Source organism: Mauremys mutica, chromosome 1 (assembly GCF_020497125.1).
Source record: "Mauremys mutica isolate MM-2020 ecotype Southern chromosome 1, ASM2049712v1, whole genome shotgun sequence".
Classification (NCBI taxonomy): domain Eukaryota; kingdom Metazoa; phylum Chordata; order Testudines; family Geoemydidae; genus Mauremys; species Mauremys mutica.
In genome coordinates, this window is record NC_059072.1 from 95,030,862 (window position 1) to 95,058,783 (window position 27,922).

General features: G+C 52.0%; 2 protein-coding genes across 2 annotated transcripts; one reads left to right on the top strand and one right to left on the bottom strand.

The window, feature by feature from the left end:
- The first annotated feature begins 1,466 nt into the window (after positions 1–1,466).
- On the top strand, positions 1,467–2,888 carry LOC123348380 (noggin-like). The gene has a single exon (XM_044985901.1). The coding sequence runs from the start codon at positions 1,552–1,554 to the stop codon at positions 2,359–2,361; it is 810 nt and encodes a 269-aa protein (XP_044841836.1). The 5' UTR covers positions 1,467–1,551; the 3' UTR covers positions 2,362–2,888.
- Positions 2,889–7,025: 4,137 nt separating this feature from the next.
- On the bottom strand, positions 7,026–26,302 carry GCAT (glycine C-acetyltransferase). The gene is made up of 9 exons (XM_044985841.1): positions 26,071–26,302; positions 13,005–13,135; positions 11,640–11,741; positions 10,582–10,728; positions 10,059–10,213; positions 9,119–9,201; positions 8,541–8,712; positions 7,901–8,022; positions 7,026–7,431 (listed from the first exon to the last, which is right to left on the bottom strand). Exons 1-9 carry the CDS (start codon positions 26,267–26,269, stop codon positions 7,280–7,282), a joined length of 1,263 nt encoding a protein of 420 aa, XP_044841776.1. The 5' UTR covers positions 26,270–26,302; the 3' UTR covers positions 7,026–7,279.
- Positions 26,303–27,922: the final 1,620 nt, after the last annotated feature.

Below are 27,922 nucleotides of genomic sequence, written 5' to 3' on the forward strand. Positions count from 1 at the left end.
GGCAGCCGGACACACAGGGGCTAGTGTTGGACGCTGGGACGCCTGGGGAGCGGAGGTGTTTGGGGTGGGACTGGAGCGAGGGGTCACAGGAAGAGCCAGTTGTGAGCCCTGCGGTGACACTAACACACAGGCCAGAGTGCAAAGGGCATTGTGAGCCCAGCTCAGCCATGGCGCTATCCCATCAGAGGGAATGGGGTGTGCAAGGACTCCAGCCCCCCGGGGGCCTGCGGCTGGGTAGGTTAGTTAAACACGCAGGGTTAAACTCTAAAGCAGCAAGGGAGGGAGATGAAGGGCCCCAAAGCCTGTGTCTGGCTGACCCCAGTACTCCTGTCGCCATCAGAACAGGCCGTTTGGAGGCAAGTCGCCTTGTCAAGGAGCAAGTCAAGTGGGGAGTTCCTGGCTCCCCTGCTCCCCAAGGGATTTTAGATGAGATGGATCCAAAGTCTCTCAATCGCGGCTTCTCCCCATCCCACTGTGGAACACACAATCACTGCTGGGAGAGGCACGTGCTGGGGAGGATGAGCAACTAACCCTCGCCGCCCCCCATCCACTTCTCTCCCTTCGCCAAGGGTTCAGTCCTATACTTTAGTGCTGGACTAATGGATGCAGCGCAGCTTCATAGAGGAGGGCGCTTTCCCAGGTGGCCGGGATGCAGTGCTTAACTTGTGGCAGGGCTGAGCCCCGGCACCTCTGGGCTTATCGCGTCAGTTATTAAAATTAAAAAACTGCTTGATCCCCAGCACCTATTTGCTTGAGCCCTGGCACCTCTTTCGTTACAAATTAAGCAGTGCTGGGATCAGTCCTGCACAGAGGCAAGCAGCCATTCAAATTCACTCTGCATGGCTAGCGGTCCTACACTCATGCACCCCTTGGTGCTGCCTGCTCCAGTAACTCTGCTCAACAGGGCTTAGCCATGAGATTTCCCCCAACACCCAGCAACAGATGGTGCCTCCAGCAGCATCTCCCTACACCCTCAGCAGCACCCATCACACCTCTACAACCAGCAGCACGTCTACAACCTCAGCCACACCCTGCCACAGCCCCACTTCCCCAGCAACCCCCATTGTCCCTCCTTGCCAAGCAGGACATAGTGCACCCCAACAGGCAGGAACATCTTTACAACCCCACTTACCCTCCCTCTACCAAGCAGCTTCTCTACACTGCCAGCAGCACCTGTGGGACCAGCAGCATCCACAACACCATGCAACCCCAGCAGCACCTACTGTTGCTCTACAGTCAGCAAAACTCACTCTAATCCTACCCCCCGGCACCACTTGTACTCCTGCAGCTGCACCCACTGCACTTGGCATCACCCACTGCCTCTGCACCCACTCATCCATTTTGTGTGTGTGTGTGTCCCTGTGAATAGCTGGTTGTGTCTCTGTGACAGCAGCAGTGTCTGGTATCAGACTCTGTAACTAGGGGAAAGGGGAAGGATTTCACTCAGCCAAAGGGATCCACTGATAACCAGAGAGATAGAGGGAGGGAACTCAGAGTGCCAGCCTGCAGCAAGACACACGCAAGGGGAGCCCTGAAGGAGCTGCACCCTTCATGGAGATGGCCAGAGCAGGTTTCATTTGCCTACTGCTGCTGGGGAGCTGGGCCCAGGGGCCTCTTCCCTCTGGAGCCTCTCTCCTCTCCCAGGAGGGAGACCTTCCCCTAAGTGAGGACCTTCTGCTGCCTGAGAAGATCAGTGAGACCACGCCACCCAATCCTGACATCCACCTCATCCGGAGCAAGCCATCTGCCCACGTGAGGCCATATAGCCTGTCCCGCTCTCTCAATGACTACCACTACTCCCCCAAGCCCAAGCATCTCAGGGCCCCTCGGTTGTTGAAGCTGCTGGGCCCCTCATACGACCCCTTCTGGATGTCCCCGCAGGACCCACGAAGCCGCAACACCAGCCTGGAGCAGCTGGGCACCCTGAGCCAGGACCTGGCTGATGGCACCAGCCGTTACCGGAAGAAGCTGCTGCAGGAGGCTGAAAATGTGGAGCTCCCTGTCCTGCTGCCCCCTGAGGAGGGGATGGCCAGCAACCTAAGCCAAGCTGTGGCCCACCGCCTCCGTCGGTGGCTGGTGGACAGCGCCACCTGCCACCTGACCTCATCCTGGGTGGATCTGGGGCCTGTCTTCTGGCCACGTTGGGTCCGCCACACAGAGTGCGACACCTCCCACACTGGCTGCTCCTGGCCTCCTGGCATGACCTGCCGTCCTGCCCAGTTCACCCACATCAAGCTCCTGGTCTGGCACTGCTGGATGAGCAAGGACCCAGCCACAGACACGGGTAGGATTCTCCAGCAATGCACCTGGAGGCAGATCCCCTACCCAGTAGTGTCTGCTTGCAAGTGCTCCTGTCGGTAATAGGACAGTGAGGGGCAGGGGACTCTTCCCCCACTGGAGGGGTGGGGTCACAGGTGCATTGCCACCTCAGTGCTCCTTCAGGGGTTTGCTGTCATGTTGCAGCAGTTTGAAATTGCCTGCGCAGCCAAGGCTCGAGAGGCTGAGCGAAGGACGGCATGATCCCACCTACGTTCCCTGCTGCAGATAGAGCTGGGAGTCCTCTCCAGATGTTCTCATCTCCACCCGGATCAGCAAGATATCACAGAGAGATACTCCTCTGATTTCTCCACCCACTACAGCCAGGATCCAGCATCCTCCTGGAAGAAGTCCTGAGGGTGTGGAAAGCTGGGGATCCCTAGAAAATTACAGAAGAGAGGGAGCCAGAACTTGGGCTCCCCTCCCATCTCCAAGGGAATGAAGCCAGGAACAGAGTGCCATGGGAACTGGGGGCACCACTAGTCATCTCAGGTTTAGATTCCTAATTCTACAGCTTTGGGATCCATGGGGGCAATGTGCTACCGAAATGCTGGCGACGACTATTACCAAAAGGAAGCCCTGCTGTGTGTATGCAGAAATAAAGATACAGAATAAGAACTTGTAGGAGTCTGTGGGGTTTAATATACAAATGGAGCCAAACTGATCCCTTTGCTATCCACAGCTGCTTGGCTCCGTGGCACAGCCTGCTGGGCCTTTGCTTATGGGTCATAGGTTCGAATCCTCACGCCAGGACATTGGCTTGTCCCCAGCGCTACCACAGCAAGGGTAATCCCAAAGGGAAGGAAGTGCTGTGCTGCTCTGTTAAACCAAGGTCCCCGACCCCTGGTGCTGGAGGGTTCCCTGTGGTGGCAGAGCAGGGCAGTGCTGGGTCAGGAGGAGGTGGGTTCTGTACTATGGGCCTGAAACAGCCCACTGCAATCATGGGAGCCTTCCCATTAAGCTTACTGGGCACTGGCGCGGACTCTCGGCAGTGGGGTCACTCCTGCTCCCTCTGTCCCCTATCCCTTACCTGGGAGCGAGGAGAAGAGAGACAGCCGAGGCAAGGTGGCCAGTGCCAGGAGGAAGGGCAGTGGTTAGCTGTTTACACAGGGAGTCCTTGTGCCTGCCCGTTGTTTGAGCGATTTATCTGCTGCGAAGGACTTGGGCCAGGGTCGGCTCCGTTTCCCGACACAGCCCAAACAAATGAACCCAAAGCAGCCCTGTGCTTCTCATCTCCGGGCCTGCAGCAGCCTCCGTGGCTACCTTGATTCAAGCCCTCCTCTCCCCTAGGGCTCGGTCTGTGTCTACTGACCTATATCACTTACAGCGAAACGCTTGCCTGCAGCTCAGTACTTCTCTGTGTAGAGCAGAGTTAATGGGGCTCTGGAGGACTGGGTTCAACTGCTGCCTTGGCATCAGTAATGAAATGAGCTCGGTGGACATTAGCCCAGTGCAGAGCACCAACGCACTGCTAACAGTGTCTTTGCCTCTGCGCAGGATGGGAAGAGCAGAGGGGAGCTGCAGATTCAGATTGAGATACGCTGGCTGCACATGTGCGCATTGCAAACAGCGGCAGGTCAGGATCAAGGTGCACTGGTGTGGGTTGCAAGGGGTTGGACCGCATAGGAGGGAGGGAGCGGCAGATCAGTATTGAGGTGCATCAGCAGAACTGTGGAGAGCCCTAGACTAGAATAGCAGGGGATGCATGGCCTTGGCTTTGTGTAGTCTGCTGAGCAGCAAGCACCCTCTGATTTCTGTGGGGCACAGGGCAGAAGGAACGCTGTGAGAAGCTGCAGCATCTGCAGCAGTGTGACATACACCAGGAAACCGTGAGAACCAGAGCTTTGCAGTGAATTAAATACTAACACAAATCCCACACTTGACGGGGCATTATTCGTTTGCAAGATTTCATTTCTCCAAGCCCTTGCTTGCTCAAGAGCTCCCCATTTTGCTCACGCTGCTGCAGAAACTGCACAGTTGGGTCTTGAACCAGAGCAGCTGTTGGGGAAGACCTGGATGGAAACAGGGTTTGGCAGCTAAAGGGGAGTGGGAGGATGGAGGGGACAGAGGAGGCAGCGGGAGTGGGGAGGTTTGGGCAACTAGCAGTAAAGTCAAGCTTTTCTCCCTGGGGCAGGTCTGGCAGCTGGGTGGTGTGGGGCTGGGGGGGCTGGCCCCTTCGGGAGGGGGTTGGCAGTTGAGGGGGAAGAGGGAAACTGGGCCACTTGGGGAAGGAGGCACAAGGATCTTGTTACTAGGGGAGAGTTTGGCAGGAGCAAAAGGGGCACTGCCTCTCTCCTCTCCTCCCCGGTCTGATTCCTCTTACCACCATCACCCTGTGCGCCCTGGCTCAGCAACACTCCTGGCTGACGTGGGTGCTGGATTAGAATAGCAGGGAGAGCTGCAGACCAGGACGGAGGGGCACTGGGAGAGCAGGTCTGGAGTCGCAGGGGGCTGCAGATCAAGAATGGGGCACATTAGTATTTGGTAGAGCTGTGTGGGAACCCAGGACTAGAACAGAAGAGTTGCTGCAGGTTCACTCAAGTGCACCAGATGCAGGGGCAAGCCTAGGACGAAGTGTCCTACCCATACTGGAGAGAAAAGGGCATCAGTAGATACAGGCTGTGAGAAGATAAAACTAGCTTAGACGACAAAAAATGGTGGAAGCTTTGCAAGGGGGCGTAAAGTGCCCCCCGCACACCCAAGGCTTAGCCCCTCCCTGCTGGCATCATGGTACAATGGGGCCCCTAATTGGCAGGCAGCTTCCCATCATTTTCTGTGGCCATGAGAGAGAGCTGGCTTGTTCTGCGTACACTGGCGGTGACACGGCTGTCTTCCTCTCAGCTAGGGGTACCCCATAGCAGGGGGTTTGCTCTGAGTCAGCTAGTGCCGGTGCTAGCAGGCTCTGATGACTGGAGATCTTCACAAGGCTGGAGCCGACCAGATGGGAAGCACTCACACAGGAGCCCTTTGGGAACCGGAGCAAGTGTTCTCCTGATCCTTTAGCCCCCTCTCATTTTAAAACAGGGCAAGTCCCATTTGTTTTCATGGTGGAGACCAAATCTGAACAAAAATTGCCTCCTGGATAGCTCCCTTCCCAGGCCCCCAACCACCTCTCATCCCATCACCGAGTGCCCAGCGGCAAGTGCGCTGATTGCTTACATGGAAAAGTAACAGGAAAGAAATTACTGTTCTTGGTCCTGCGGTGGCTCTGCTACCCAGGAGCTCTCTCCTGGTGCCTCTTGTGGGCTAGCAGCTACCAGTGGAGACAAACCGGGCTAGTTCTGCCTCCCTGTTCCAGCCGCTTATTATAGGTGTCTTGGTGGCAGTTCGACAAGCACAGCCAACTAATTTTCAAGCTGCATCACTGGATAAAGAACTGCCAAGAGAGATGCCTGAGTTCTCACTCTTAATAAAGACCATTTAGAGGCTTCACCAGGGGCAAAACACAGCTGCCCATCCCCTCAGTGAGGTGGGCTGCCTTGAGCATGCACCATCTGGCCTCCTGTTTGCTGCTGGATACAGTTCAAGGGGCTGGGGCAAATCTTACAGACCTTGTGTAGGCCAGCACCTCCTTAACTTGGGGGCTGCCTCTTGCTCTCTAGAGGGGCAGTAACACTTCCCACCACTGCTCCCAGGGACGCAGGGAGGATTAGCTACCAACTCATGTTAGCACTTCCCTGCCCTGCCCTGCCGAGTGGTGCCAACACACGGCACCCGCATGCACACGCACAAGCGGGAGGTTTCTGATTTAGAGCAAAGACGATGCCAAAAATTCTCCTGGGTGGTGTCTCAGGTTCACTTCTGGTTCCTGCAAAGTGAATCGCTCACAAAGAGTTTGAACAAACAAGTCCCAGCGCCCGGCCTCGCTCCATGTTTTCTGGCGTGTTATAATTGCAACAAATGAATCCAAATTATAGGTTTCTGTCATCAAATGCGATCATCTCCTCAACCCCTGGAGACAACACAGCCTCTGTGAACTCCCTCCCTCCCGCCTCAGCCTTCCTCTATGAACAGACGTTGGGCAGCAGCGCCCTCTACTGGATGGTGATTGTTGTTTGTAGACTTGGTAAGAATGGTAGCAAGAACCAACCCAGCCCATTTTACCTGTGGCCTAGTCCTGACGAGCCACCAGAAGGCCACGGGGTACAATGCTGCTGGTCTACCTACTGAGCTGCATGTCCTCTGCCTCCTACAGAGGAACAGCAGAGACAAACACGGGAGGCGAAGTGTTCTGAAGACCGGGGCAGCAACTTGAGCATAAGGGCTTAAAATGGCCAATGCAGCATGGAAATTATTAACAGAGAGGGGAGAGTGGCCCCAACCCCCTAGCGACAGTGGCACCAACATCCCAGTCAGGGCTAATGGGCCCTTTGCAGCAGTTAGAGTGAGGTGGTGCACCAATGGGTATGGCATAGAGTTGTTATGCCAGCTCCCCTCTGCACTGGGGGAATTCCCTAGGGGACAGATCTGCTGGCTTTCCAGCCCCTTTATGCCACTGGAACTGTTCAGAGGGGCTAAGATGAACCATGCCTTTTAAGTGTACAGTGGTTACTAACAGCAGGCTCTAACCCCCCACCCTCCATGGCAGTCTTCAGGGGAAAACACCATTTCCCCACCCCTCCGGGCTCCTCAACTCTGCAGGCAGCAGCGGGAAAGAGGGGAAGAACAGACTGCGGGCCTGGGATGGGAGAATCACACCAAGATGCTTGTTTGTGCCGATTTTGTGTCTTGGCTGAATCTTTAATGCGTGTTGTAACATGAAGAGCCGCTCCCAAACCATCGCCCCCACCCCTGTGAACGCTACGGTGGCTAACGCCTCCCAGAGGCCAGGATCCCTTTATCTTCAACATCCTACTATCTTCTGGGCATCACTCTGGTTATGGTTCTTCCCCAGGCTAGGCACGGTCTTGCTTGTGGAAAGGCTGAGAAAGGCCCCATCACATCCCCTATGCTAGCTGGCTCGTCAGGGCAACGCTCCATGTTTATGCCCCACCTCTGTGAAGGCCTCCACGCAGCGGTCGATGTCGTCCTCGCTGTGGACGGCTGAGATCTGCACCCGGATCCGCGCCTTTCCCTTGGGGACCACGGGGTAGCTGAAGCCGATGACATAAATGCCTGGTGATGAGAGTCATGTGCAAGGGGGAGGCAAACATTAATACTGGGGCTCGTTTACTGGTGGGAGGGGGTCTTCAGGGGTTTTAGCTCCTTTTCTCTCTCCCCCCGTGCCCTCCCGGTAAGCCGGGATCAGACAGCAGCACACAACTCCATGCTGGTACTGGAAGGGCGCCCCCTACAGAGCTGCGAGGGAAGCAATGGGAAGAGCGAATGGTGTATGTGCTGCCCGGCAGAGTGGCAGGATGGGGAAAATTTCTTCTCCAAAGCCCCATAGCAAAGCAGAGGCAGTGTGAAAGGGAATAACTAGAGCAGGGCGCTTCCCATTGCTGGAGGGGCTGAGGAGGTACAGAAAATCCCCTACGGCTACCAGACATGGAGTAAGATAGCTACAGGGAAAGAGGATCAGAGGCCATCCCTTCATCTGCACGTGACACCACCACCTGACAGCCCCAGCCTCCTCTGGGTTTACCTCTCTCCAGCATGTCATCAGCCATCACTGACGCTAGCCGGGCCTCGCCCAGCATCACAGGGCAAATGGGGTGATCGTTCCCTGAGATGCTGAATCCAGCTGCAGCCATCTTGTTTCGGAACCTGCCCGGGGGAGGGGGAAGAGGAGCTCATCATCCCTGCTCGGGGAAGCCCTTCCCCTCAGCCACCAGCCCACTGCTCTGGTACCTGTGTGGCTTTGCACCATCCTGGCTCCTCCATGGCCAGGATCAAACTCCGCACCACTCAACCTGCATGCGGAAGGGGCCATTCCTCCGAGATCCCCTCCCATTTTCTGCACACCTCAAAGGCTCCATGGCAGGCTCTGCTGTGCCACTCTGGCTATCATGGCGCCTTCCGCATCCAGACTGGTGCCTGGCATGTGGCATCATGCTGGAGCTCGCACTAGGTAATTCCACGGCTGTGATAGCACAGCCATCTCCATGGAAACCACAGGTGGTGCTATCAGCAGAGGATGGAAAATGAACCAGAGACAACTCACTCCTGAGCAGAAAGGAGTCTACTGGCCAAGGAGGTGAGATGGGCAGGGAAGTGACTGCATGGAGAAGGGGCTTGTTGGGGGGTCTCCCCCTGAGAAAGGATCCCAGGTCCTCAGCCCTCACCGCCTGGTCTTGGCCACCATGGACTGCGCGATGGCGTTGCTCTCCATGAGCAGGTCTAGGGCCTTGGAGGCGCAGCCCACGACGGCAGGAGGCAGGCTGTTGGAGAAGAGGTACGGGCGGGAGCGCTGGCGCAGCAGGTCGATAAGGGCCTTGGGGCCAGTTGTGTAGCCACCTGCAGGGGGAGCAGACAGAAAGAGAGCATCATTCGGGACAGGGGGAGGAACAGCCACCAACAGGACCCCAGGAACACCCCCCCCGCTCTCCCCCCCCCACACACACACCCAGTAACACAGGCAGCAGCGCCTGGGATCCCAGCTGGTTAGTTTCACTAATGGGTGCCCAGGTGTGACGTCTCCAAAGGGAGGTCACAGGAGGGTGCACCTGGCAGGGCTTGCTAGGCCCCCTTCACCCTTGCTGTAGTGACCCTTGTTGGGTCCAGGCCCTTTGGCTCCTGTCCACGTCTTGGTGTTCCCCATCGGTTCTGTACTGTTAAAGGGATGGGACAGAAGGGTTTTGGGGAGCTCTCGGGTACAGGGCCATGTAGAAAGACAAGGCCCCAGAAAGGGGAATATCTGAACCTGCTGCTCCTCCAAGTGCCTTCCCCAGCGTTGAGTTGACAATGTCCACCTGGTCCATTACTCCCAGCAGTTCATCAGTACCCCTGCGAGGAGAGAAAACGACCCCATCAGCCCGGGCAGCTCCAACCTGGGGGGCTGGGCTGTGGCAGCTGGGCCCTGGCACCAGTTCATTGCCACTTTCTCTCCAGCATGGCTCTGATGTTTTCCCAGTCCTGATGGAGTGGCCACCCCTCCAGTGTCAGATTAACCCAATGGGCACCACCACCCATTTGCATCCCCACCACCAGCTTTGTCCTAAAACGAAGGATACGCAGAACCAGGACAGTAGCTATGGATGCAGGTTGTGAAATCTCGATGTGCCGTGCTGTGGGAGGGGAAGGCCTTGTCCAGCCAGCGGCAGCGCAAAGCAGCAGGGAGCAGGCCAGGGAAGCATGCCTAGCCAGCCTGGCTGGCCTCCTCAGGAGAGTTCTCTCTCCAGATGGGGTGAGGTCGCCTCCTGCAGGAGGGAGCCAGCCCTGCTAGCAAAGGCAGCACTGGGGGCTCAGCACGTGGGCGCCTCATCCCTCCCCAGTGCAGGCTGCTCTTACTTCCCGCACACAGCAAACTGGTGGTTTCATAAGTCAGAGCAGAGACACGGCCCCTCTGAGTATGCTCCGAACAGGCCCCCGCCCACCCACGCCCCAAGACTGAGAATGCTACCCGCAAAATCTGAGCCCTCCCCCATTATGCCACTCCCTGACACAAAGACAGGTGTAGAAAGGAGGGTGCTACCATCTTGTAAAAAGTGGGGGGAGGTCAATGGCCAGGTGTGGATGCCTTCAAGGACTAGTGGCTCTAAGGATCCACAGCCCCACAGGAATGAAACCCCATATTCAAACCCGTGGCTGGTCTAGCCCCAGAGAGAGAGACGTGGGACTAGCAGGAAGGTCTGGTCTCGTACCGCCCATTGGGCCCAAGGAAGCCAGTGGCGTGGCACTCATCGATGAAGACGAGGGCCTGGTATTTCTGGGCCAGGCTGCAGATCTCCTTCAGTGGGGCGATGTCACCATCCATGGAAAAGGCACCATCAGTAGCCACCAGCCTCAGGCGGTGTTTCTGTGGAAGAGAGTGGGGCAGGCTGCAAGGGATCATGGCTAAAGACAACTGCTTGAGCAAATGTGTTTGGGAAGTGGGAGGAAATGGAGACTGGGGTCTAGTACTCCCAGTACATCAATATATGGCCCCCACCCACCATCTCCCCTCTATCCATCCTTGAGCTCACATTCTGGCAGGCTTCCTCCCACCAACGAGCAAAGGATTGGATTCTCCCTAGAGTCTAGCAAGGCTGCTTCAAATGCTGGCCAAAGGAGGTTACTCCTCTAGGAGATGCAAGCTTATTCTCTGGGAGATGGGCACCTTGCTCCTGGACTGGCAGTGGGTCACACAGACTGAGTGCACTCCCAGGGGAGAGCATGTCTTTGTACCTGTGCGTCCTGCAGCTTGGCCTCCAGGTCCTGCATGTCCATGTGCTTGTAGCGGTATTTATTGGCCTTGCACAGGCGGATCCCGTCAATGATGGAGGCGTGATTCAGTTCGTCTGACAGCACTGCATCTTCTGGGGTCAGCAGTGCCTGCGGACAGCAAAACAATGGGCTGCGGTGGGTTACGGGGGGAGCATCCTTGCTAGATACATGAGCAAAATTCTGTGTCACCACAGTACTCCTGGCTTGGCAGCCTCACTAGCCGACCACCAGAACCCTCTGCATCCTATTGGTGGTCAGGCCACTCATGGGGCAGTGCCAGGGCATCACGTCTCTCCTCATGTCATGGGATACAACACTAAGGCTTCTATCTCTCAGCTCCTTTTCCCCGCCATGTGGTTCCTCTCCCTTTGCATTCTTTGCATGGTTTGTTCCATAAGCCACATCTCTGCCAACCCTACAGGATGCGATGACTTCCTCTACCAGGGCTGGGCCTAGGTTGGGGACAGTCGCCTCTTGCCCCACACTTTTGGGATCCTCGCCATCACCATGCTCCCACAAGGGACTACCCATCCTCCACTGCAGGCTTCAGCCACCCTCGCCAGTACGCATGAGCCACCTCCCCTACTTTTTAGGTGGAGTGGCTGCATCCGTTTTGAATTCTCATGTGAGCGGGTCCAGAGAGCTCAGGTTGGGGATGTTGGAGGCTTGTGGAAAGTGGCCAACAGTGATGGGTCGCTCTGAGGAGACAGCTGGATGGGTTCCACTGCAGAGGCCCACCCAAAACCTAGGATTCGTTGTGATGGTCACCCTACTAGGAAGGAGGAGATGAAGGCTGACTAGAAAGCTCCATGGCACCTCAGCCCCCTACCCCAGCAGCACACAGAGCCATTGGGCGTTCTCTCCATCCCTATCTCATCTCCCTTAACTTCAGCTTGCAACCTGCTGAGGGAAATGTGATCATCAGCAGAAGCAACAGCTTTGGGAGCTTGGCTTGTTACCTATGTAGCCCTTCCCCTTGCTGCCCCCTACACACAAAGCACAACACATGCACTATGAACCTCAAAGATACCAGCATTGGCATCAAAGCAGCTGGCATAGAGGATAGCGTCTTCTCTCTGGTGGAAACGAGAGATCTTCTCCTCCAGGTTCTTGTGTATATTCTAGAGAAAGCCAAGACAGAGAGTGAGGGATTTCTATTAACATGACCAGTGGTCCAGCTAGAGTTCCCTGCTTGCCATGGTTTTCTGCGTGGGATGCCTATTTTTTTTCCCTAGATGAGTTCTCTCACAAAGGAACCTAAATTGTGGTTAGAATTTTTGGTCCCACAAACCAATCACTACAACCACAAGACTCCAAACCAACACGGACAGGCAGGGCTTTGGAGCTGTGCTCCAGCTTCACTCCAGCTCCAGGCAAAAACCTGCAGCTCCACTGCTTTGGAGCTGCTCCGGGCTCCAGCTCTGGGCTCCGCTCCTAAGCCCTGCGGACAGGGCACTTGTGCTGAGGCACTTACTATTTTTAACTGAGATGTTGCACCAAAAAGTTTAAGTGCCACACAAAGGGCCCAGATCCTCAGCTGATGTAAACTGGGGTAGCTTCATTGATGCCATGGAAGCTACCTCAAGTTATTGTAGCTGCAGGTCTGGCCCTGGGAAATTTGGGGTGTTTATTTTATAACTAGAGTTCCTCAGGTTGTTTGTTAAAAAAAAAAAACAATCTTGGGTTTTTTTAAATTGGTTTCATGAGAAAGCCTATTTTATACCCTTAAACTGACAGTGCATGTAGGGGCATGTCTGTGTGGCCATGTGTACGGATAAGCATGTAGAGCTGTGTCTGTGTGGACATGCATGTGCTGATAAGTGTTCAGAGAAAGGGAAGCACACGAGCAGCATGCCTGCACTGTTGTTATAGGCAAAGCTGAAGGCTTCTTTCCTCGGTGGTAGATATAGGATTGGTTTGGGGGAAAAAATCAAGATCCTGGGAAGAAATCGTGGAGAATGGCAGCTAATTAATATGCAAGAGAATGGGAGCGAGGGCTTTGCCTTCTCCCAGGAGCCCATGTGGAGACCTGGTTATTTGTTGGAGTGGAAGGGTCAGGCTCACACAGTAAGGTGTGTATGTGTTGGGGGGGGCAGAGTGAGGAGTAAAGGGAAGGGAGTGGGGACAGCACATCCATGGGGAGAGGGACAGGAGAAGAGATCAGATGGAGGAGGAAAGGAGAAAGAAGTAAGGGAGAAGGGGAAGGAAAAGGAGAGAAAAGAGGGACTAGAACAGAGAAGCCAGCCAGCCAGGAGAGCCCAAATGACAGACCTAAAGCACCCTCTTGGTTCCACCTGGGAGCAGTGTGGCTTGGTGACAGATGATTGGGTGTTAGCCCCAGGGAAAGGTGACTACTCCACTCTGGATCACAGCCCCACCCATACCTGAGTCCCGCAGATGAAACGGACAGAGCTGAGGCCAGCTCCGAACTTCTCCAGGGCCTCTAGTCCAGAGTGGATCACCTCAGGGTGGCTGGAGAGCCCTAGATAGTTATTGGCACAGAAATTCAGGATCTCTGCAAAGAGGAGGAGGGCAGGAAGGAGTGAGCAATGCATATAAATCCTACCCACCCTCTGATGCAGCAAGACAATAGAACAAACCTCAGCCAATAGCAGGACTGAAGCTAACACACCAAAAGCAGCCAGGTATGTGCCCGGAACCATGGAAACATTCTTATGCCACATTTCCAGCATGCCCCCATGGCTGATTATTGAGCAAAAGTAGATAAGTCCAATTGCTTCACAATGACCCATTACTGTAACAGCTTAGCCAGTTTCCTCTGTCTCTCTCCTCACATAAGCAGAGGCATGGCAGCAAGGATCCGTCTACCTGGGATCTCCATCCAGCAGGAAACAGGCTGCCTGTTGCTTCAGAAGGCAGGCTGAGTTTCCGGTTGTACTGGTTTTTAAATTCAGGTTCCAAAAAAAGGCTGATTCAGGGACAATGCTAAAATCCTGGCTTTTTCTGGTCACTTTGTTTTTTGACTATAGGATGAAAATCTGAAAACCTCAGATAAAAGTAGGCAAACCAATTCTCAGATGACAACATGAGCAAGTATCACCTCTTCCAGGCCCTAAATAGAAAGCCAATGTCACAACCGAATCCCGCTCTCTGAACAGACGCCAGTCAGTTGTGACTGGCTCCAACCACAAATCCCATGTGCTGCTAAGCTCCCTGGGCCTGGGTAGCGACTGGTCACTATTCCCACTACTAGGTCTTTCAGGCATACTACCAGGTGCAGGCCCTACATCTGACAGCGAGACCCCACAGTCCAGCCGCCTCAGAGCTAGGAACCATTGCCCTAGCCCCAGAGCCCCCAGTTGCTTAGACACATTCCCCAGAGTCCATCTGGCTGTGGGATCGCTGGTTATTTCTAGTTAACCCCTCCCGGGACAACACGGCAGCAAAGCAAGGACATGCAGGCTTAGCAAAGGAATTTCGCACACACACTTTATTATTAAAAAGCTCAAGAGCGTTACAGATCTATGGAAAACAACAAACTTCGGACACAGCCTCCTCGGTGTCCTCTCCCCCTGGTGAGTCCTGGGTTTGGTTCAAGTCCTTTAGAGGAAGCCAAGCTCCTCCTGCCTCCACTCTTCCTCTGGGGATTTGTCCAACACCCACCACCAGCTTCCAGGCAGGGAGGGAATCAGTCAACGTTATTGGCCCTGCCAGTAGAACCCCCGTTGCTCCAGGAGTGGATTGCTGTGTGCTCTGTCCCAGCTTTTCAGACAGTTTCTGGACATGGGGCTGAGTTCCTGCTAGAGACTGAATGCTCCGAGCCATACTAAAGATTACATTTGAAATTAAGGTTGAAATACAACAGGTGTTCACTAAACAAAAATGGGTTTCTGAAACTGACACTGACAACCCCCATTCAACCGTCACCATTGTGGCAGGTCCCAGCCACAAAGGGCTGGGAACGGATAAGGATCAATGCTTACTATTTCTGTTTAACATTTATACCAGGGGTCGGCAACCTTTCAGAAGTGGTGTGCCGAGTCTTCATGTATTCGCTCTAATTTAAGGTTTCGCGCGCCAGTAATACATTGTAACATTTTTAGAAGGTCTCTTTCTATAAGTCTGTAAATATATAACTAAAATACTGTTGTATGTAAAGTAAATAAGGTTTTTAAAATGTTTAAGAAGCTTCATTTAAAATTAAATTAAAATGCAGAGCCCCCGGACGGGTGGTCAGGACCCAGGCAGTGTGAGTGACACTGAAAATCACCTCGCGTGCTACCTTCGGCACACATGCCATAGGTGGCCTACCCCTGATTTATACTATGGTAGAAGTCAAGGGCCTCAGTCAGTATCAGAGTCCTATTGTGCGAGGTGTTGCGTGCGCGCACACACACACTCCTGGCCCAAAGAGCTTTCCATCCAAATAAACCCTCATTATGGCCAGTCAATGCAGAGAGGGTCAAACTATCTTTAAAAAAAACAAAAAAAAACCCCACACCTTTCATGTTCATTAAACTACCGAAAAAAGTGGGGGGGAGGGGGGGGGGAAGAGGAGGCGGAGGGGTGTTTGTTTGTTTTAAATATGTAGAAATCTAGCAAAATTAGGCCCTGACCACACTGGCTTGCCAAACCATAATCCCATATCCTACAAATACTTATGCACATACTTATCCTTACTCACGTGAGTAATCCTACTGAACTCAATGAGGGAGGGATAGCTCAGTGGTTTGAGCATTTGCCTGCTAAACCCAGGGTTATGAGTTCAATCCTTGAGGGGGCCACTTAGGGATCTGGGGCAAAAATTGGTCCTGCTAGTGAAGGCAGGGGGCTGGACTCGATGACCTTTCAAGGTCCCTTCCAGTTCTAGGAGATTGGTATATCTCCAATTATAAAAAAAAATATATAAATAAATAGAAGAGATCACTCGCATGCTTAAATTAAAGCATATGCATATGTTTGCAGGATCAGGGTCATCCTAGGCCCTTAAAAAACAGGTTAGCAACAAGCATGTTTAAACACAGTTTCGTAATTCTGTTTGAAGAACAGAGTTAGCGCCTAAGGGCTTAAGATACACTACAAAAGCCTCAGTGTCCGATGACTGAGCTGCAATATGCTATCACAAGACACAGTCAAAAGTTGGTTCTCTCTTGTAGACAGATCTTTACCTATGTATTAACCATATCAGGGGGCAGCAGGAAGTCAGCTTCCCCAGTTCTGTCTGTTTGGTTTTTCTGTTGTGATTTAGTATAAATGGGCCGAAATACTGCCAGAGATAGGTCCTTGTCTAGACAGGGATATGCACTCACAGACACAAATCATCAACAGCCAGGTGTGGGTTAAGCTTTTTATAGAATAGGAATATCAAATGTCTAGAATATATCCCAGAGTGATACAACCAACCAGCTCATGGAAGATGGTGGTTGGCCATGTGAGTGGCTTAGGTTTTTTAAGTGGGTTTTGAAATTTATATACAGTGGGGTAGAAAGGCTGCGTTTTCTCCATGGGTTTTGTCAAAAAAGGACGGTTACTCACCTTTGTAACTGTTGTTCTTCGAGATGTGTTGCTCATATCGATTCCAATTAGGTGTGCGCGCGCCGCGTGCACATTCGTCAGAAGATTTTTACCCTAGCAACACTCGGTGGGTCGGCTGGGTCGCTCCCTAGAGTGGCGCCGCCATGGCGCCGAATATATACCCCTGCCAACCCAACGGCTCTTCAGTTCCTTCTTGCCAGCTACTCCGACAGAGGGGAAGGAGGGCGGGTTTGGAATGGATATGAGCAACACATCTCGAAGAACAACAGTTACAAAGGTGAGTAACCGTCTTTTCTTCTTCGAGTGCTTGCCCATATCGATTCCAGTTAGGTGATTCCCAAGCCTTAGCTAGGCGGTGTGGTCGGAGTGAGATGTTGCAGAATGCAAAACTGCTGAGCCAAAGGCTGCATCATCTCTGGACTGTTGAACCAGTGCGTAATGTGAGGCAAAGGTGTGGACCGAAGACCAGGTAGCTGCACGACATATCTCCTGGAAAGGTACGTGAGCCAGGAAGGCAGCAGATGAAGCCTGAGCCCTGGTAGAATGTGCGGTGAGGTGGCTCGATGGAACATGAGCCAAGTCATAGCAGGTGCAGATGCACGACACCACCCAAGATGAAATCCTCTGGGAGGAGACAGGTAGGCCCTTCATTCGGTCTGCCACCGTGACGAAGAGTTGGGGCATTTTACGAAAAGGCTTTGTCCGCTCGATATAAAATGTGAGCACCCTACGGACGTTCAGGGAGTGCAATTGTTGCTCCCGTCGTGATGAGTGTGGCTTTGGGAAGAAGACCGGAAGGAAGATATCCTGGTTGATATGAAAGGCCAATACCACTTTAGGGAGGAAGGCCGGATGTGGTTGCAACTGCACCTTGTCCTTGTGAAACACAGTATACGGTGGGTCCACCGTGAGAGCCCGAAGCTCGGAGACTCGTCTGGCCGATGTAATGACTACGAGGAAAGCTATCTTCCAGGACAGGTATAGCAGGTTGCTAGCGGCTCGAATGGGGCAGTCATAAGACTGGTTAGAACCAGGTTGAGGTCCCAGGTTGGGGCAGGGTGGCGTACTTGGGGGTATAAGCGCTCCAAGCCCTTGAAGAACCTAGAAACCATAGGGTGCAAGAACACGGAGCAGCCACTCTCCCCTGGGTGTAAGGTAGAGATGGCCGCCAAGCGCACCCTCAATGAAGATACCGCTAGGCCCTGCTGTTTGAGAGACCAGAGGTAGTCCAAGATGGTAGGGATCGAGACCTCGGTGGGAGTAACACTATGCTTTTCGCACCAGCAAGAGAAACGCTTCCACCTGGCCAGATATGTTAATCGAGTGGAAGATTTCCTACTACCCAGGAGTACTTGTTGTACCGAGGCAGAGCAACATAACTCGGACTGGCTTAACCACGCAGCAGCCATGCTGTGAGGTGAAGGGACTGCAGGTCTGGGTGGTGAAGTCTGCTGTGGTCCTGAGTTATGAGATCTGGGCGAAGAGGCAGGGGAATTGGGTTGGCTATCGACAGGTCGAGCAACATGGTGTACCAGTGCTGCCTGGGCCACGCTGGAGCAATCATGATCAGGTGCGCTCTGTCCCTGCGGAGTTTTAGCAGGACCCTGTGAACCAGTGGGAAGGGTGGAAAGGCGTAAAGCAGTTGGCTCGTCCACGGCATCAGAAAAGCGTCCGAGATCGAGCCCGGGGAGAGGCCTTGGAAGGAGCAAAATGTCTGGCAGTTCCTGTTCTCGTGGGAAGCTACGAGGTCTATGCGGGGAAAGCCCCACTTCCGGAAAACAGAATGGATAACATCTGGACGAATCGACCACTCGTGAGACAGGAAGGATCTGCTGAGGCGATCCGCCAGAGTGTTCCGAACCCCTGGGAGAAAGGACGCTACCAGGTCTATCGAGTGGGCTATGCAGAAGTCCCAGAGCAGGATGGCTTCCTGACAAAGGGGAGCGGACCGTGCCCCTCCCTGTTTGTTTATGTAATACATGGCCGTTGTGTTGTCTGTGAACACTGAGACACAACGGCCTTGTAAATGCTGTTGAAACACCTGGCACGCAAGGCGGACTGCTCTCATCTCTTGGACATTGATGTGCAAGGCCAGCTCCTGAGCTGACCAAAGGCCTTGAGTGCAAAGATGACCGAGGTGAGCACCCCAGCCGAGAGATGACGCGTCCGTCGTCAGGGACATAGAAGGCTGAGGCGGATGGAACGGCATCCCTGCCCATACCAAGGACGGCATCAACCACCAGTCGAGGGAGCCTAGAATGCTCGGGGGGGATCGTGACGATCATGTCTATGCCGTCTCTGCCCGGGTGGTATACCGAGGTGAGGCAAGATTGGAGGGGACGGAGGCGTAGCCTGGCGTGTTTGGTTACGAACGTGCAGGCAGCCATGTGACCCAGGAGACCGAGACAAGTGCAAGCCGAAGTTGTCGGGAAGTTCTGCAGGTCTTGGATAATTGTTACCATCGCGTGAAACCGAGGCTGTGGTAAGCAGGCTCTGGCGAGACTGGAGTCCAGGATGGCCCCAATGAAGTCTATTCTCTGTGTGGGAATCAGAGTGGATTTCTCTATATTGATCATCAGGCCTAGACGCATGAATAGGTCTTTGACGATGCCCACATGATGGGTGACCTGTGTCTCGGAGGTCCCTCGAATGAGCCAATCGTTGAGATACAGAAAAACGTGTATCCGACGGCAGCGGAGGGAGGCGGCGACTACAGCCATGCATTTTCTGAATACTCTTGGGGCTGTAGAAAGGCCAAACGGAAGGACCGTAAACTGGAAATGTTGACGGTTGGCCACAACGGGAGGTACCGTCTGTGTGGAGGATAAATGGCAATGTGAAAATACACGTCCTTCATATCGAGGGCGGCATACCAGTCTCCGGGACTCCAGGATGGGATGATGGTCCCCAGGGATACCATGTGGAACTTCAACTTTATCATGAACTTGTTGAGTTCTCGCAGGTCTAGGATAGGTCTGAGACCCCCCTTTGCCTATAGATTGTATGACCCGCACCGGCGGTGCCGGGGGTTGAGGCAGTGCAGACTCTGTCATCACGATCAGCTCCCTTGCCGTGGAAAATGTCTCCGGCGTGGAGGGAATAGTGAGCTCAACCACGGCTCGTGCCGGGGAGCTTTCAGGCACAGGACTCGACGGCCCTTGCGGGACCAGAATCGACGGTACCGACGTTGTCGGTGCTGCGGCAGGTGTCGGTGCCAGGCGGTCCGACTTAGTCGAGTGCTCTGGCTGCGGTGCACGTGGCACGGAAGCAGCAGGAGTCTTATGCCTCTTCACCCGTGGGGAGAGGGAATGGTGCCGAACAGACATCGATGCCGGCGACGGTCGGCGCCGAGAGGCCTTAGCAGTACCGGTGCGATCCGGTGCCGAAGAAGCGCTTCTGCCTGCGGACTGTCCAGCGCTCGGTGCCGAGGGCGGAAGAGTAAGAGCTGCCTCCATCAGGAGCTGTTTCAGACGAAAGTCCCGCTCCTTTTTTGTCCTCGGCTTAAAGGCCTTGCAGATCCGGCCCTTATCGGCGAGGTGGGATTCCCCGAGGCACTTAAGACAGGAGTCGTGGGGATCTCCTGTTGGCATCGGCTTGTGACAGGCCGAGCACGGGGCATGGGCCCCGGCACTGGGTGCGGGGAAGGGGCTAATCCCCGAACCCCTCTTAACTATATACACTAACTATGTTATAGAACAAATAAAACTAACTACAACTATAGAAATTTCAACTATATACACAAGAAATAATGAGAGAACGACGAGTAGCTAGGGAAGTGGAGATCAGCTAAGCCGCACTCCACTGTTCCAATGACCGACACAGGCAGTAAGAAGGAACTGAAGGGCCGTTAGGTTGGCAGGGGTATATATTCGGCGCCATGGCGGTGCCACTCTAGGGGGCGACCCAGCCAACCCACCAAGTGTTGCTAGGGTAAAAATTTTCCGACGAACGTGCACGCGGCGCACGCACACCTAATTGGAATAGATATGAGCAAGCACTCGAAGAAGAAACAAGAGCTCCTACTCTCAATGCACCAGGCCAATTTTTATTCTTTGTATTACAATAGTGCCCCAACTGTGATTGGGGTTCCATTATGCTGGGCATCATAACAAAACATAGTGTGGGAGAAAGGCAACATTATTAGCATTCCCATTTGAAAGGTGGGGAAACTGAGGCAGAGATTCACAATGCTGAGGCCGGAAGGGACCACTGTGATCATCTATCTGACCTCCTGCGTAACACAGGACACAGGAATTTATTTAGGGAAGTCCTATTTGGATTAGAGCATGTTTTATAGAAAAAGCCCCATCCAATCTTGATTTTAAAATTTCCAGTGATGGAGAATACACCATCACCTTTGGTCATTTGTTCCCATGATTAATTACCCTCACTGTTAAAAAGTGCACCACACACTGGAAGAAAAAAAAACACAAACAGGAAAGTTACTTGGAAATGATGCAAGAAATCCAAAACAACTATCAAAAAACCCCCGAGGACAGCCATCCAACACAAAAACAAAAAGTAGAACCAACTACAACTACTCCACAACCCACAGAACAACACTGACGCAGAACACCTCTGGGAGAAACCATGGCACCAGTACCCACCACATGGACATTACACGACACCCAAACGTCATCAATTTATCAAGACTACTCCTCACTGGAGCTGAATTATCTGTACTCTCCAAGGGACGGAGCATCTGTCCCACTACAGAACCTGATGCCATACTAACGTGTGGAAAACTAGAATACTTCCACTGTCTCCTCCTCAAAGAATGACAACACCACTCACTATTAGCACGTCCCCACCACCAATCATAAGAAAAAAGAATAATCAGACTGGATACCACAGAGCGGACGAAACCACACCCATGATCATTACATTCATTGCTTCAGGGAAAAAAAACTGATTACAAAATCCATAGCAAACATCACATCCGCCATAATCTATCCACCACTGAGAGGACAGCCATACAGTCCTGAAATCTAACCACCAGCTAGTGATCAAACCAACAGACACGACTATGTTAATGAGGCCAACTGACAACTCTCTACCACCACCTACTATAAAGAACTCAAAAAAGACCCCACATCGCAATTTACCCAGGAACTTAAGTATATAATCAAATCCTTCCCCAAACAACACCAAGAGAAACTCTACAAACTCATCTCCCACTAACTCATCCCAGGCACCTTCTACATCAGAGGAGGGCAAACTACGGTCCACATCTGGCCCGCAGGACCCTTCCCTCTGGCCCCCGAGCTCCTGCCAGGGAGCGGGGTCAGGACAGGCTTGTGGAGGAACCAGCCCAACTCCCCGGCAGCTCAGTGAGCAGGGCAGAAGCTAGCCCCTGCCCCCTCCCCTTCTGCCCCCCTGCCTCCCTCACAGTCACAGTTCCCCCAGTGCCTGGGCAGCGTGGCTGCAGCTCCGGCCAGGCGGCACGGCTATAGCGCTGCCAGACCTGGTGCTCCAGGGCGGCACAGTCAGGGAGCAGGGGGAGTTCCGGGAGGGGAGATGAGGAGCAGGGGAGGTTGCAGGGGGAGCGGTCAAGGGGCCTGGGCCCTACTGCCGGGGACAGGGGCAGAGCAAGCCAGGGCCCCCCTCCACGCCCAGCATGCTTGGCCCCTGTCCCCAGCAGCCAAGCCCAGACAGGGAGCGAGCCCTGCCCAACTGCCAGGGATAGCAGCCAACCGAGCAGGGGAAACGCACAGGGAAAGGACTGAGCCCTCTTTTCGCGCACCCCACAGGTAAAGTGGGGCGGGGAGAGCAGGGAGGGGACGGGGGCCAGGCCACGCCTCGCTGTTTGGGGAGGCATAACCTCCCCCAGCCTTCCCTACCAGGCCCTCCATACAACTTCTGTACCCGATGTGGCCCTAGGGCCAAAAAGTTTGCCCACTCCTGTTCTACATGCTTCCCAAGATACACAGAGAAGGGAACACAGGCAGACCCAACATATCTGGCCACAGCACTCTTACTGAAGGAATACTGGAACTCATAGAAACCATCTTCAAACCACTCATCGCACAAAGGCCCAGTTTCCTCCAGGACACAACCGACTTCCTCCACAAACTCCGTAACGTTAACAATCTCCCTTGGAACACCATCCTCGCCACCATGCAGGTCACTTCCCTATACAACAACATCTCTCATAATGACAGCATGGCTGCCTGCCTCAAATATTTACAAGACAATGGACAACCCTCAGACATCCACCCCAAACGCTCTCCCAACTTATCCATTACATCCTCGCCCATAACAATTTTACATTCAACAACAAAAACTTTGTCCAAACCCTGGGAACAGCCCTGGTTACTAGGATGGCTCCCCAATATGCCAACCTCTTCATGGGCTACCTTGAAGAATTTCTGGACAAGTGCACCACAAAACCAATGATATACCTGACATACACTGATGATACTTTCATCCTCTGGACAGATGGCTCTCAGATTCCACCACAACTTCAAAAACCACTATCTGTCCATTAAACTCTCTCTGGAACACTCCCACAATAGCATCAACTTCCTGGACATCAATCAGTTTCAACAATGGAACCCTACAGACAAACCATATACAAGAAACCGACGGATTGCCTCACCTACCTTCATAGATCCAGTAACCACCTCTAACACACCAAGAAATCAGTTATCTACAGCCAGGCACTCAGGTACTACAGAACATGCTCTGAGGAGAAAGTCTGGGATATACACATTAATACACTCAAAACCAACTTCTCCAAACAAGGACACTCCACCAGAGAAGTAGATCGCATCACCTCATGCTGGAACTCATATGGGGTTTCATTAAACAACTACAATCCATACTGAGTGGAGACCTCATCCTGAAAGAAATCTTTTCTGATCCCTCACTTCTGGCCTTCAAACAACCTCCCCAAGCTCATCATCAGAAGCAAGCTCCCCACAAACCAAGACACACCAACTCAAAGCAGCACCAGACCCTGCCAGAACAACAAATGCAAAACCTGCAGACATATATCCACTGCTATAATGATCACCACCCCCCACAACACACCTTTCAAAATCCATGCATCCTACACTTGCCTATCACATGTAGTGTACCTCAGCCAATGCACTAAATTCCACAGTAACAACTATGTGTGTGAAACCAGACAATCATTACAGTCTCAAATGAACTCACACAGGAAAATGATAAAAGACAAAAATTGACTATTGCCTGTGGGTGAACACTTTTCACTCTCTCCCAGCACTCTGCCACGATCATACAAGCCATGTTAAAGCACTGCGTTGCCAGTGTAGACTAGCCCATAGAGCGTCTTCACCAGATGCCCTACAGCAGTGCAGCTGCATCAGTGCAGGTGTAGACCTGCCCTTAGCGGTGATGCTCACAGTACCTTTCCCAGCCCTGAAGAAGAGCTCTGTGGGACTTGAAAGCTTGTCTCTCTCCCCAACAGAAGTTGGTCCAATAAAAGCTATTACCTCTCCCACCTGGTCTCCACCTTATTTCAAGTCTGAAGAGTCAGAGAGTCAGGCTATGTCTACGCTACCACTTTTGTTGGAAAAACTTTTGTCTGTCAGGGGTGTGAAAAAAAAAACCAAAAAAAAACAAAAAAAACACTACACCTCTGAGGCTTTGGCTACACTTACACTTCAAAGCGCTGCCGCGGCAGCGCTTTGAAGCGCTAAGTGTAGTCAAAGCACCAGCGCTGGGAGAAAACTCTCCCAGCGCTGTCCACACTCCACATCCCTGTGGGGAATAACGGACAGCGCTGGGAGCGCGGCTCCCAGCGCTGGGGCTCTGACTACACTGGCGCTTTGTAGCGCCGCAATTTGCAGCGCTGCAGAGGGTGTGTTTTCACACCCTGCTGCAGCGCTGCAAATTTGTAAGTGTAGCCAAGCCCTGAGTGACATAAGTTACACTGACAGAAGCGCCAGTGTAGCCATTCCTATGTTGGCGGGAGACATAGCTACACTGACAGAAGCGCCAGTGTAGCCATTCCTATGTTGGCGGGAGACATAGCTACCGCCACTCGTGGGGGGTGGTTTAATTATGCTGACAGGAAAGCTCTCTTCTGCCCGCACAGAGCGACTACACAGGAGACCTTAGAGTTGTGCCGCTGGAAGGCCTCTAGTGTAGACACCGCCTAAGGCTATGTCTACACTACACAGCTTTTAACAACATGGCTGTGCTGCTAAAAGGCGCACTGTGTAGCCACTGTTTGTTGGCTCTCCTGCCAACAAAAAACTTCCACCCCCAACGAGCAGCGTTTGCATTGTCAGCAGGAGAGCGCACCTACCAACAAAGTGCTGTTCTCAGCAAAACTTTTGCCTTTCAGGGAGATTGGGAAGGGAGGGGGGGGGGCGTGGTAACACCTCTGAAAGACAGAAGTTTTGTTGTTCAATTGCCAGTGTAGACATAGCTCAAGTGACTTGCCTGAGGTCACGCAAGAAATCTGCAGAAGAGCGAAGAACTCATCTTCCAAGACCCAGTCCAGTGCTCATAAATACTACTGCCTTGCATTTGTCATCCAAAAAACCTTTAAAAAAAAAAGGAACAAATTCATTCCTAACCCCTGCAGTGATCACTCTGCTTCTTGAAGTGTGAGTTTTGATTGCCTTATTTTAGCTGGCATAAACACAAACGTTATCATTGGTCATAAAATCATCCAAATCTTTTAAATACTCCAGTTGCAGTATTTGACTCCGTGACCTCCTGCAGCAAGGATTCCACAGGCTGGACTACACACGGCACATAGTAGTATTTCCTTTGACTGGCTTTAAATTTACTTGCCATTAGCTTCATCAAGTGATCCCTAGCTCTCATATTATGGGACGTCATAAGAAGGAAGGATCTGACCATCTTTCATAATAGTCCTCATAATAATAAATCTGTCTGTTATAGGCATAAAGACGGGTCAAATTAGGGCCAAAATGTATTTGTTTAAAAACAAACAAAAATAAATGATGTTTTAGAAAAGCTGATGCTCACAGAATTGGGTTTTGTTTTTTAATTCAAAGAGAAAGTTTTCAAATAAAAACACAAAAACAAATGAAAAGCCCCATACTATGTTCACAAACTGCCTTGCCACATTGTGCTTGTGCAGAACCCCAAAGATATATTGACTAGAAACAAAACAAACTGGCTAATCTAACATCATTGTCCAAGCTGAGAGAAATGCAAAAAATAAACAGTGTATAAACAATGTCCATTAAATTAGATGTTCAATATTCTTTGTTTTACTTTTTAAAAAAATATTATTTTAGCCTGACAATGCTGCTTTAAATCTTCTCAAACACTTCTCCCACCTAAATTAAACAACCCTTCATTCTGCAATCTTTTGGTGTATGTAACTTCTACCCAGGACCTATCGATCTTCGTTGCCCTTGATTCAATAATCTCAGCTACCTCTTTTGTAATCTGAAAACACATTGCACCAAAGCAGGCGTTTCCTGAAATAATATTGCATTTTCCATGTCTTTTATAAAATACACTCAATAATTATTTTCATGTTTTTACTGCATATGCACACAGGGTTCTCTATCCAGGTTCTCTCCCCCCAGCACATGGGTGGGTCAGACTGCTTTGAAGTGCGAGTGTGGTCGGCGCCAGCCCTGGGAGAGAGCTCTCCCAGCACTGCAGGTACTCCACCTCCCCGTGGGGATTAGTTTACACCGATAGGAGCTGCGCTCCTAGCGCTGGGGCACTGTTTACACTGGCGCCTTACAGCGCTGTAACTTGCTGCGCTCCGGGGAGTGTTTTTTCACCCCCCTGAGCAAGAAAGTTGCAGCGCTGTAAAGCGCCAGTGTAGCCAACAGTTTCATCTGCCACAGCGCTGCACTCTCCCCTGAATAGTCTTAAATTCTTCTGGAGTGTCTCATAATCCTCTATGGCTTTTAGTAACTGCGCTGTGTCTCTCTCCTCTCCCCGTCTAGCCAGCACCGGAGACGCGTTACATTTCACTGCTGCAATACCTACCTCCTCTGCTGCCTTCTACATGGATGTGTGGCCCTTGTTTTGATGTTATAACCCTCTCACTCTTCCAGGTACCAGCGCCACGGATGCTCTCCAGCTCAGCCTCCAGGACGTGGTTGAGTTGGGCCAGGGCCGTCCTTGCCCTGTAGGAACTGCATTGCCCCTGCGAGAGGGGGTAGCTCAGAAGGCGGCTGCACCACATTCCTCCGGCTCAGCTGCACAGAGAGCAGGCGAGCGGCAAAGAGCCTGAGCATGGACACATGTGGGGGAGGCGGAACCTGAACCAGCCAATCAGAAAGTAGCAACAGGCGCACCAATCAGCGTCAGAGTTTATTTAAGGGGACAGGGCTAACAGTATAGACTAGAAGAGGGGTTCTCAAACTGGGGGTCAGGACCCCTCAGGGGGTCTCAAGGTTATTACATGGGGGGTCGTGAGCTGTCAGCCTCTGCCCCAAGCCCCACTTTGCCTCCAGCATTTATAATAGTGTTAAATAGATAAAAAAATGTTTTTTTAATTTATAAGGGGGGCTTGCTGTGTGAAAGGGGTCACCAGTAAAAAAGTTGGAAACCCACTGGACGAGGGTGTGGAGAAAGCTGGAACAGGAGTACAATGACTAAAATGTGCCCAGCTCCGGTCAGCGACCTCAGCCTAAAGATTGAGGGGTATTGACCCAGCACGGTGTGGGTCTCATAACTGTAGTAACAAGTGGGTACTACAGGGGAGGCTTGAGATACATGGGGGATCTCAGGACTGGAACAGGACAGTTGGGACCACAGGCCAAGAGCAGTACGTAGGGACAGAGGGGTGTGGATGTCCGAGGGGAATGGAAAAGCTGGAGCTGCTGCAGGTCATGACTGAAGTCCAGACAGGGGCAGATTTAAGGGTCAGAGTTTGGTCAGCAAACCCGCTGCCTGGGGTTCAATGGTCACGTCGCCTTAGGCTTATTTAAACATGAAAAGTAAAAAACAAAACACACACACACACACACACACCACCCCAATCAAAAATCACAGGCCTAAACAAAAGTGGACTCTAACTGTGTTGGCTTGTGTGTTTCCATTTTGTGGAACCTTGCACCACAGCAACACGTTTCCTTGGCAAATTGCACTATGATTCTGTCCAGCTCCAATCTTGCAATCTCATCTTTCTCAATTTTAAGGAGAGCAAGGTCACTGAGCCATATCTGTTTAGTAGTGAACACATAATTTGTGACACATCTTAACGTGCTTTTTGCAAGTTCATCATTTGACACTGAAATTCAAATAGCTCTGGACTCCAAGTGACAAACTTAACACCTCTGTGTCTTTTGTAAAATAATACATCTTGAAAGACATAATCTTGTGAACCAAGTTTAAAGACAAATATGAGTATTTTCCCATGAGTTTAAGAACTTCCTCCTTTCATTTTTCTAAAGTTATTTTGAAGTTGTCTGGGATGGAGGAAACCAGATAGAATAACTACCTCTTCATCTCTCTCACACTGAGATTTTAGTTCCCCGATCATATTGTCTAAGACCTCAAATATTTCCTTTGATAGTTATATTTTGCTTCTAACAGAGAATCATGTGCAAATTCATCATCCATGCGGTGTACATGTCTCTTCCTTTGACTTGAATAGTTTGCACTTTCAAAACCTATTGCTTCTTACCTGTTGTGAGATTCTTTTATAATTTCCTCATACTTTTCTTCAATCTGAATTTGAATAGCTCATTCACTGTGCTCTAAAATATCCAGAGGACTTGGAACAGATCAATTTTCTTTGACCAAAGGATTCCAGAGACTGCAGCCACCAGGGGTAAGATCCTATGCCACTATAACAGATTAAGATAGAACATCCAACCCATCAAAGACGGGT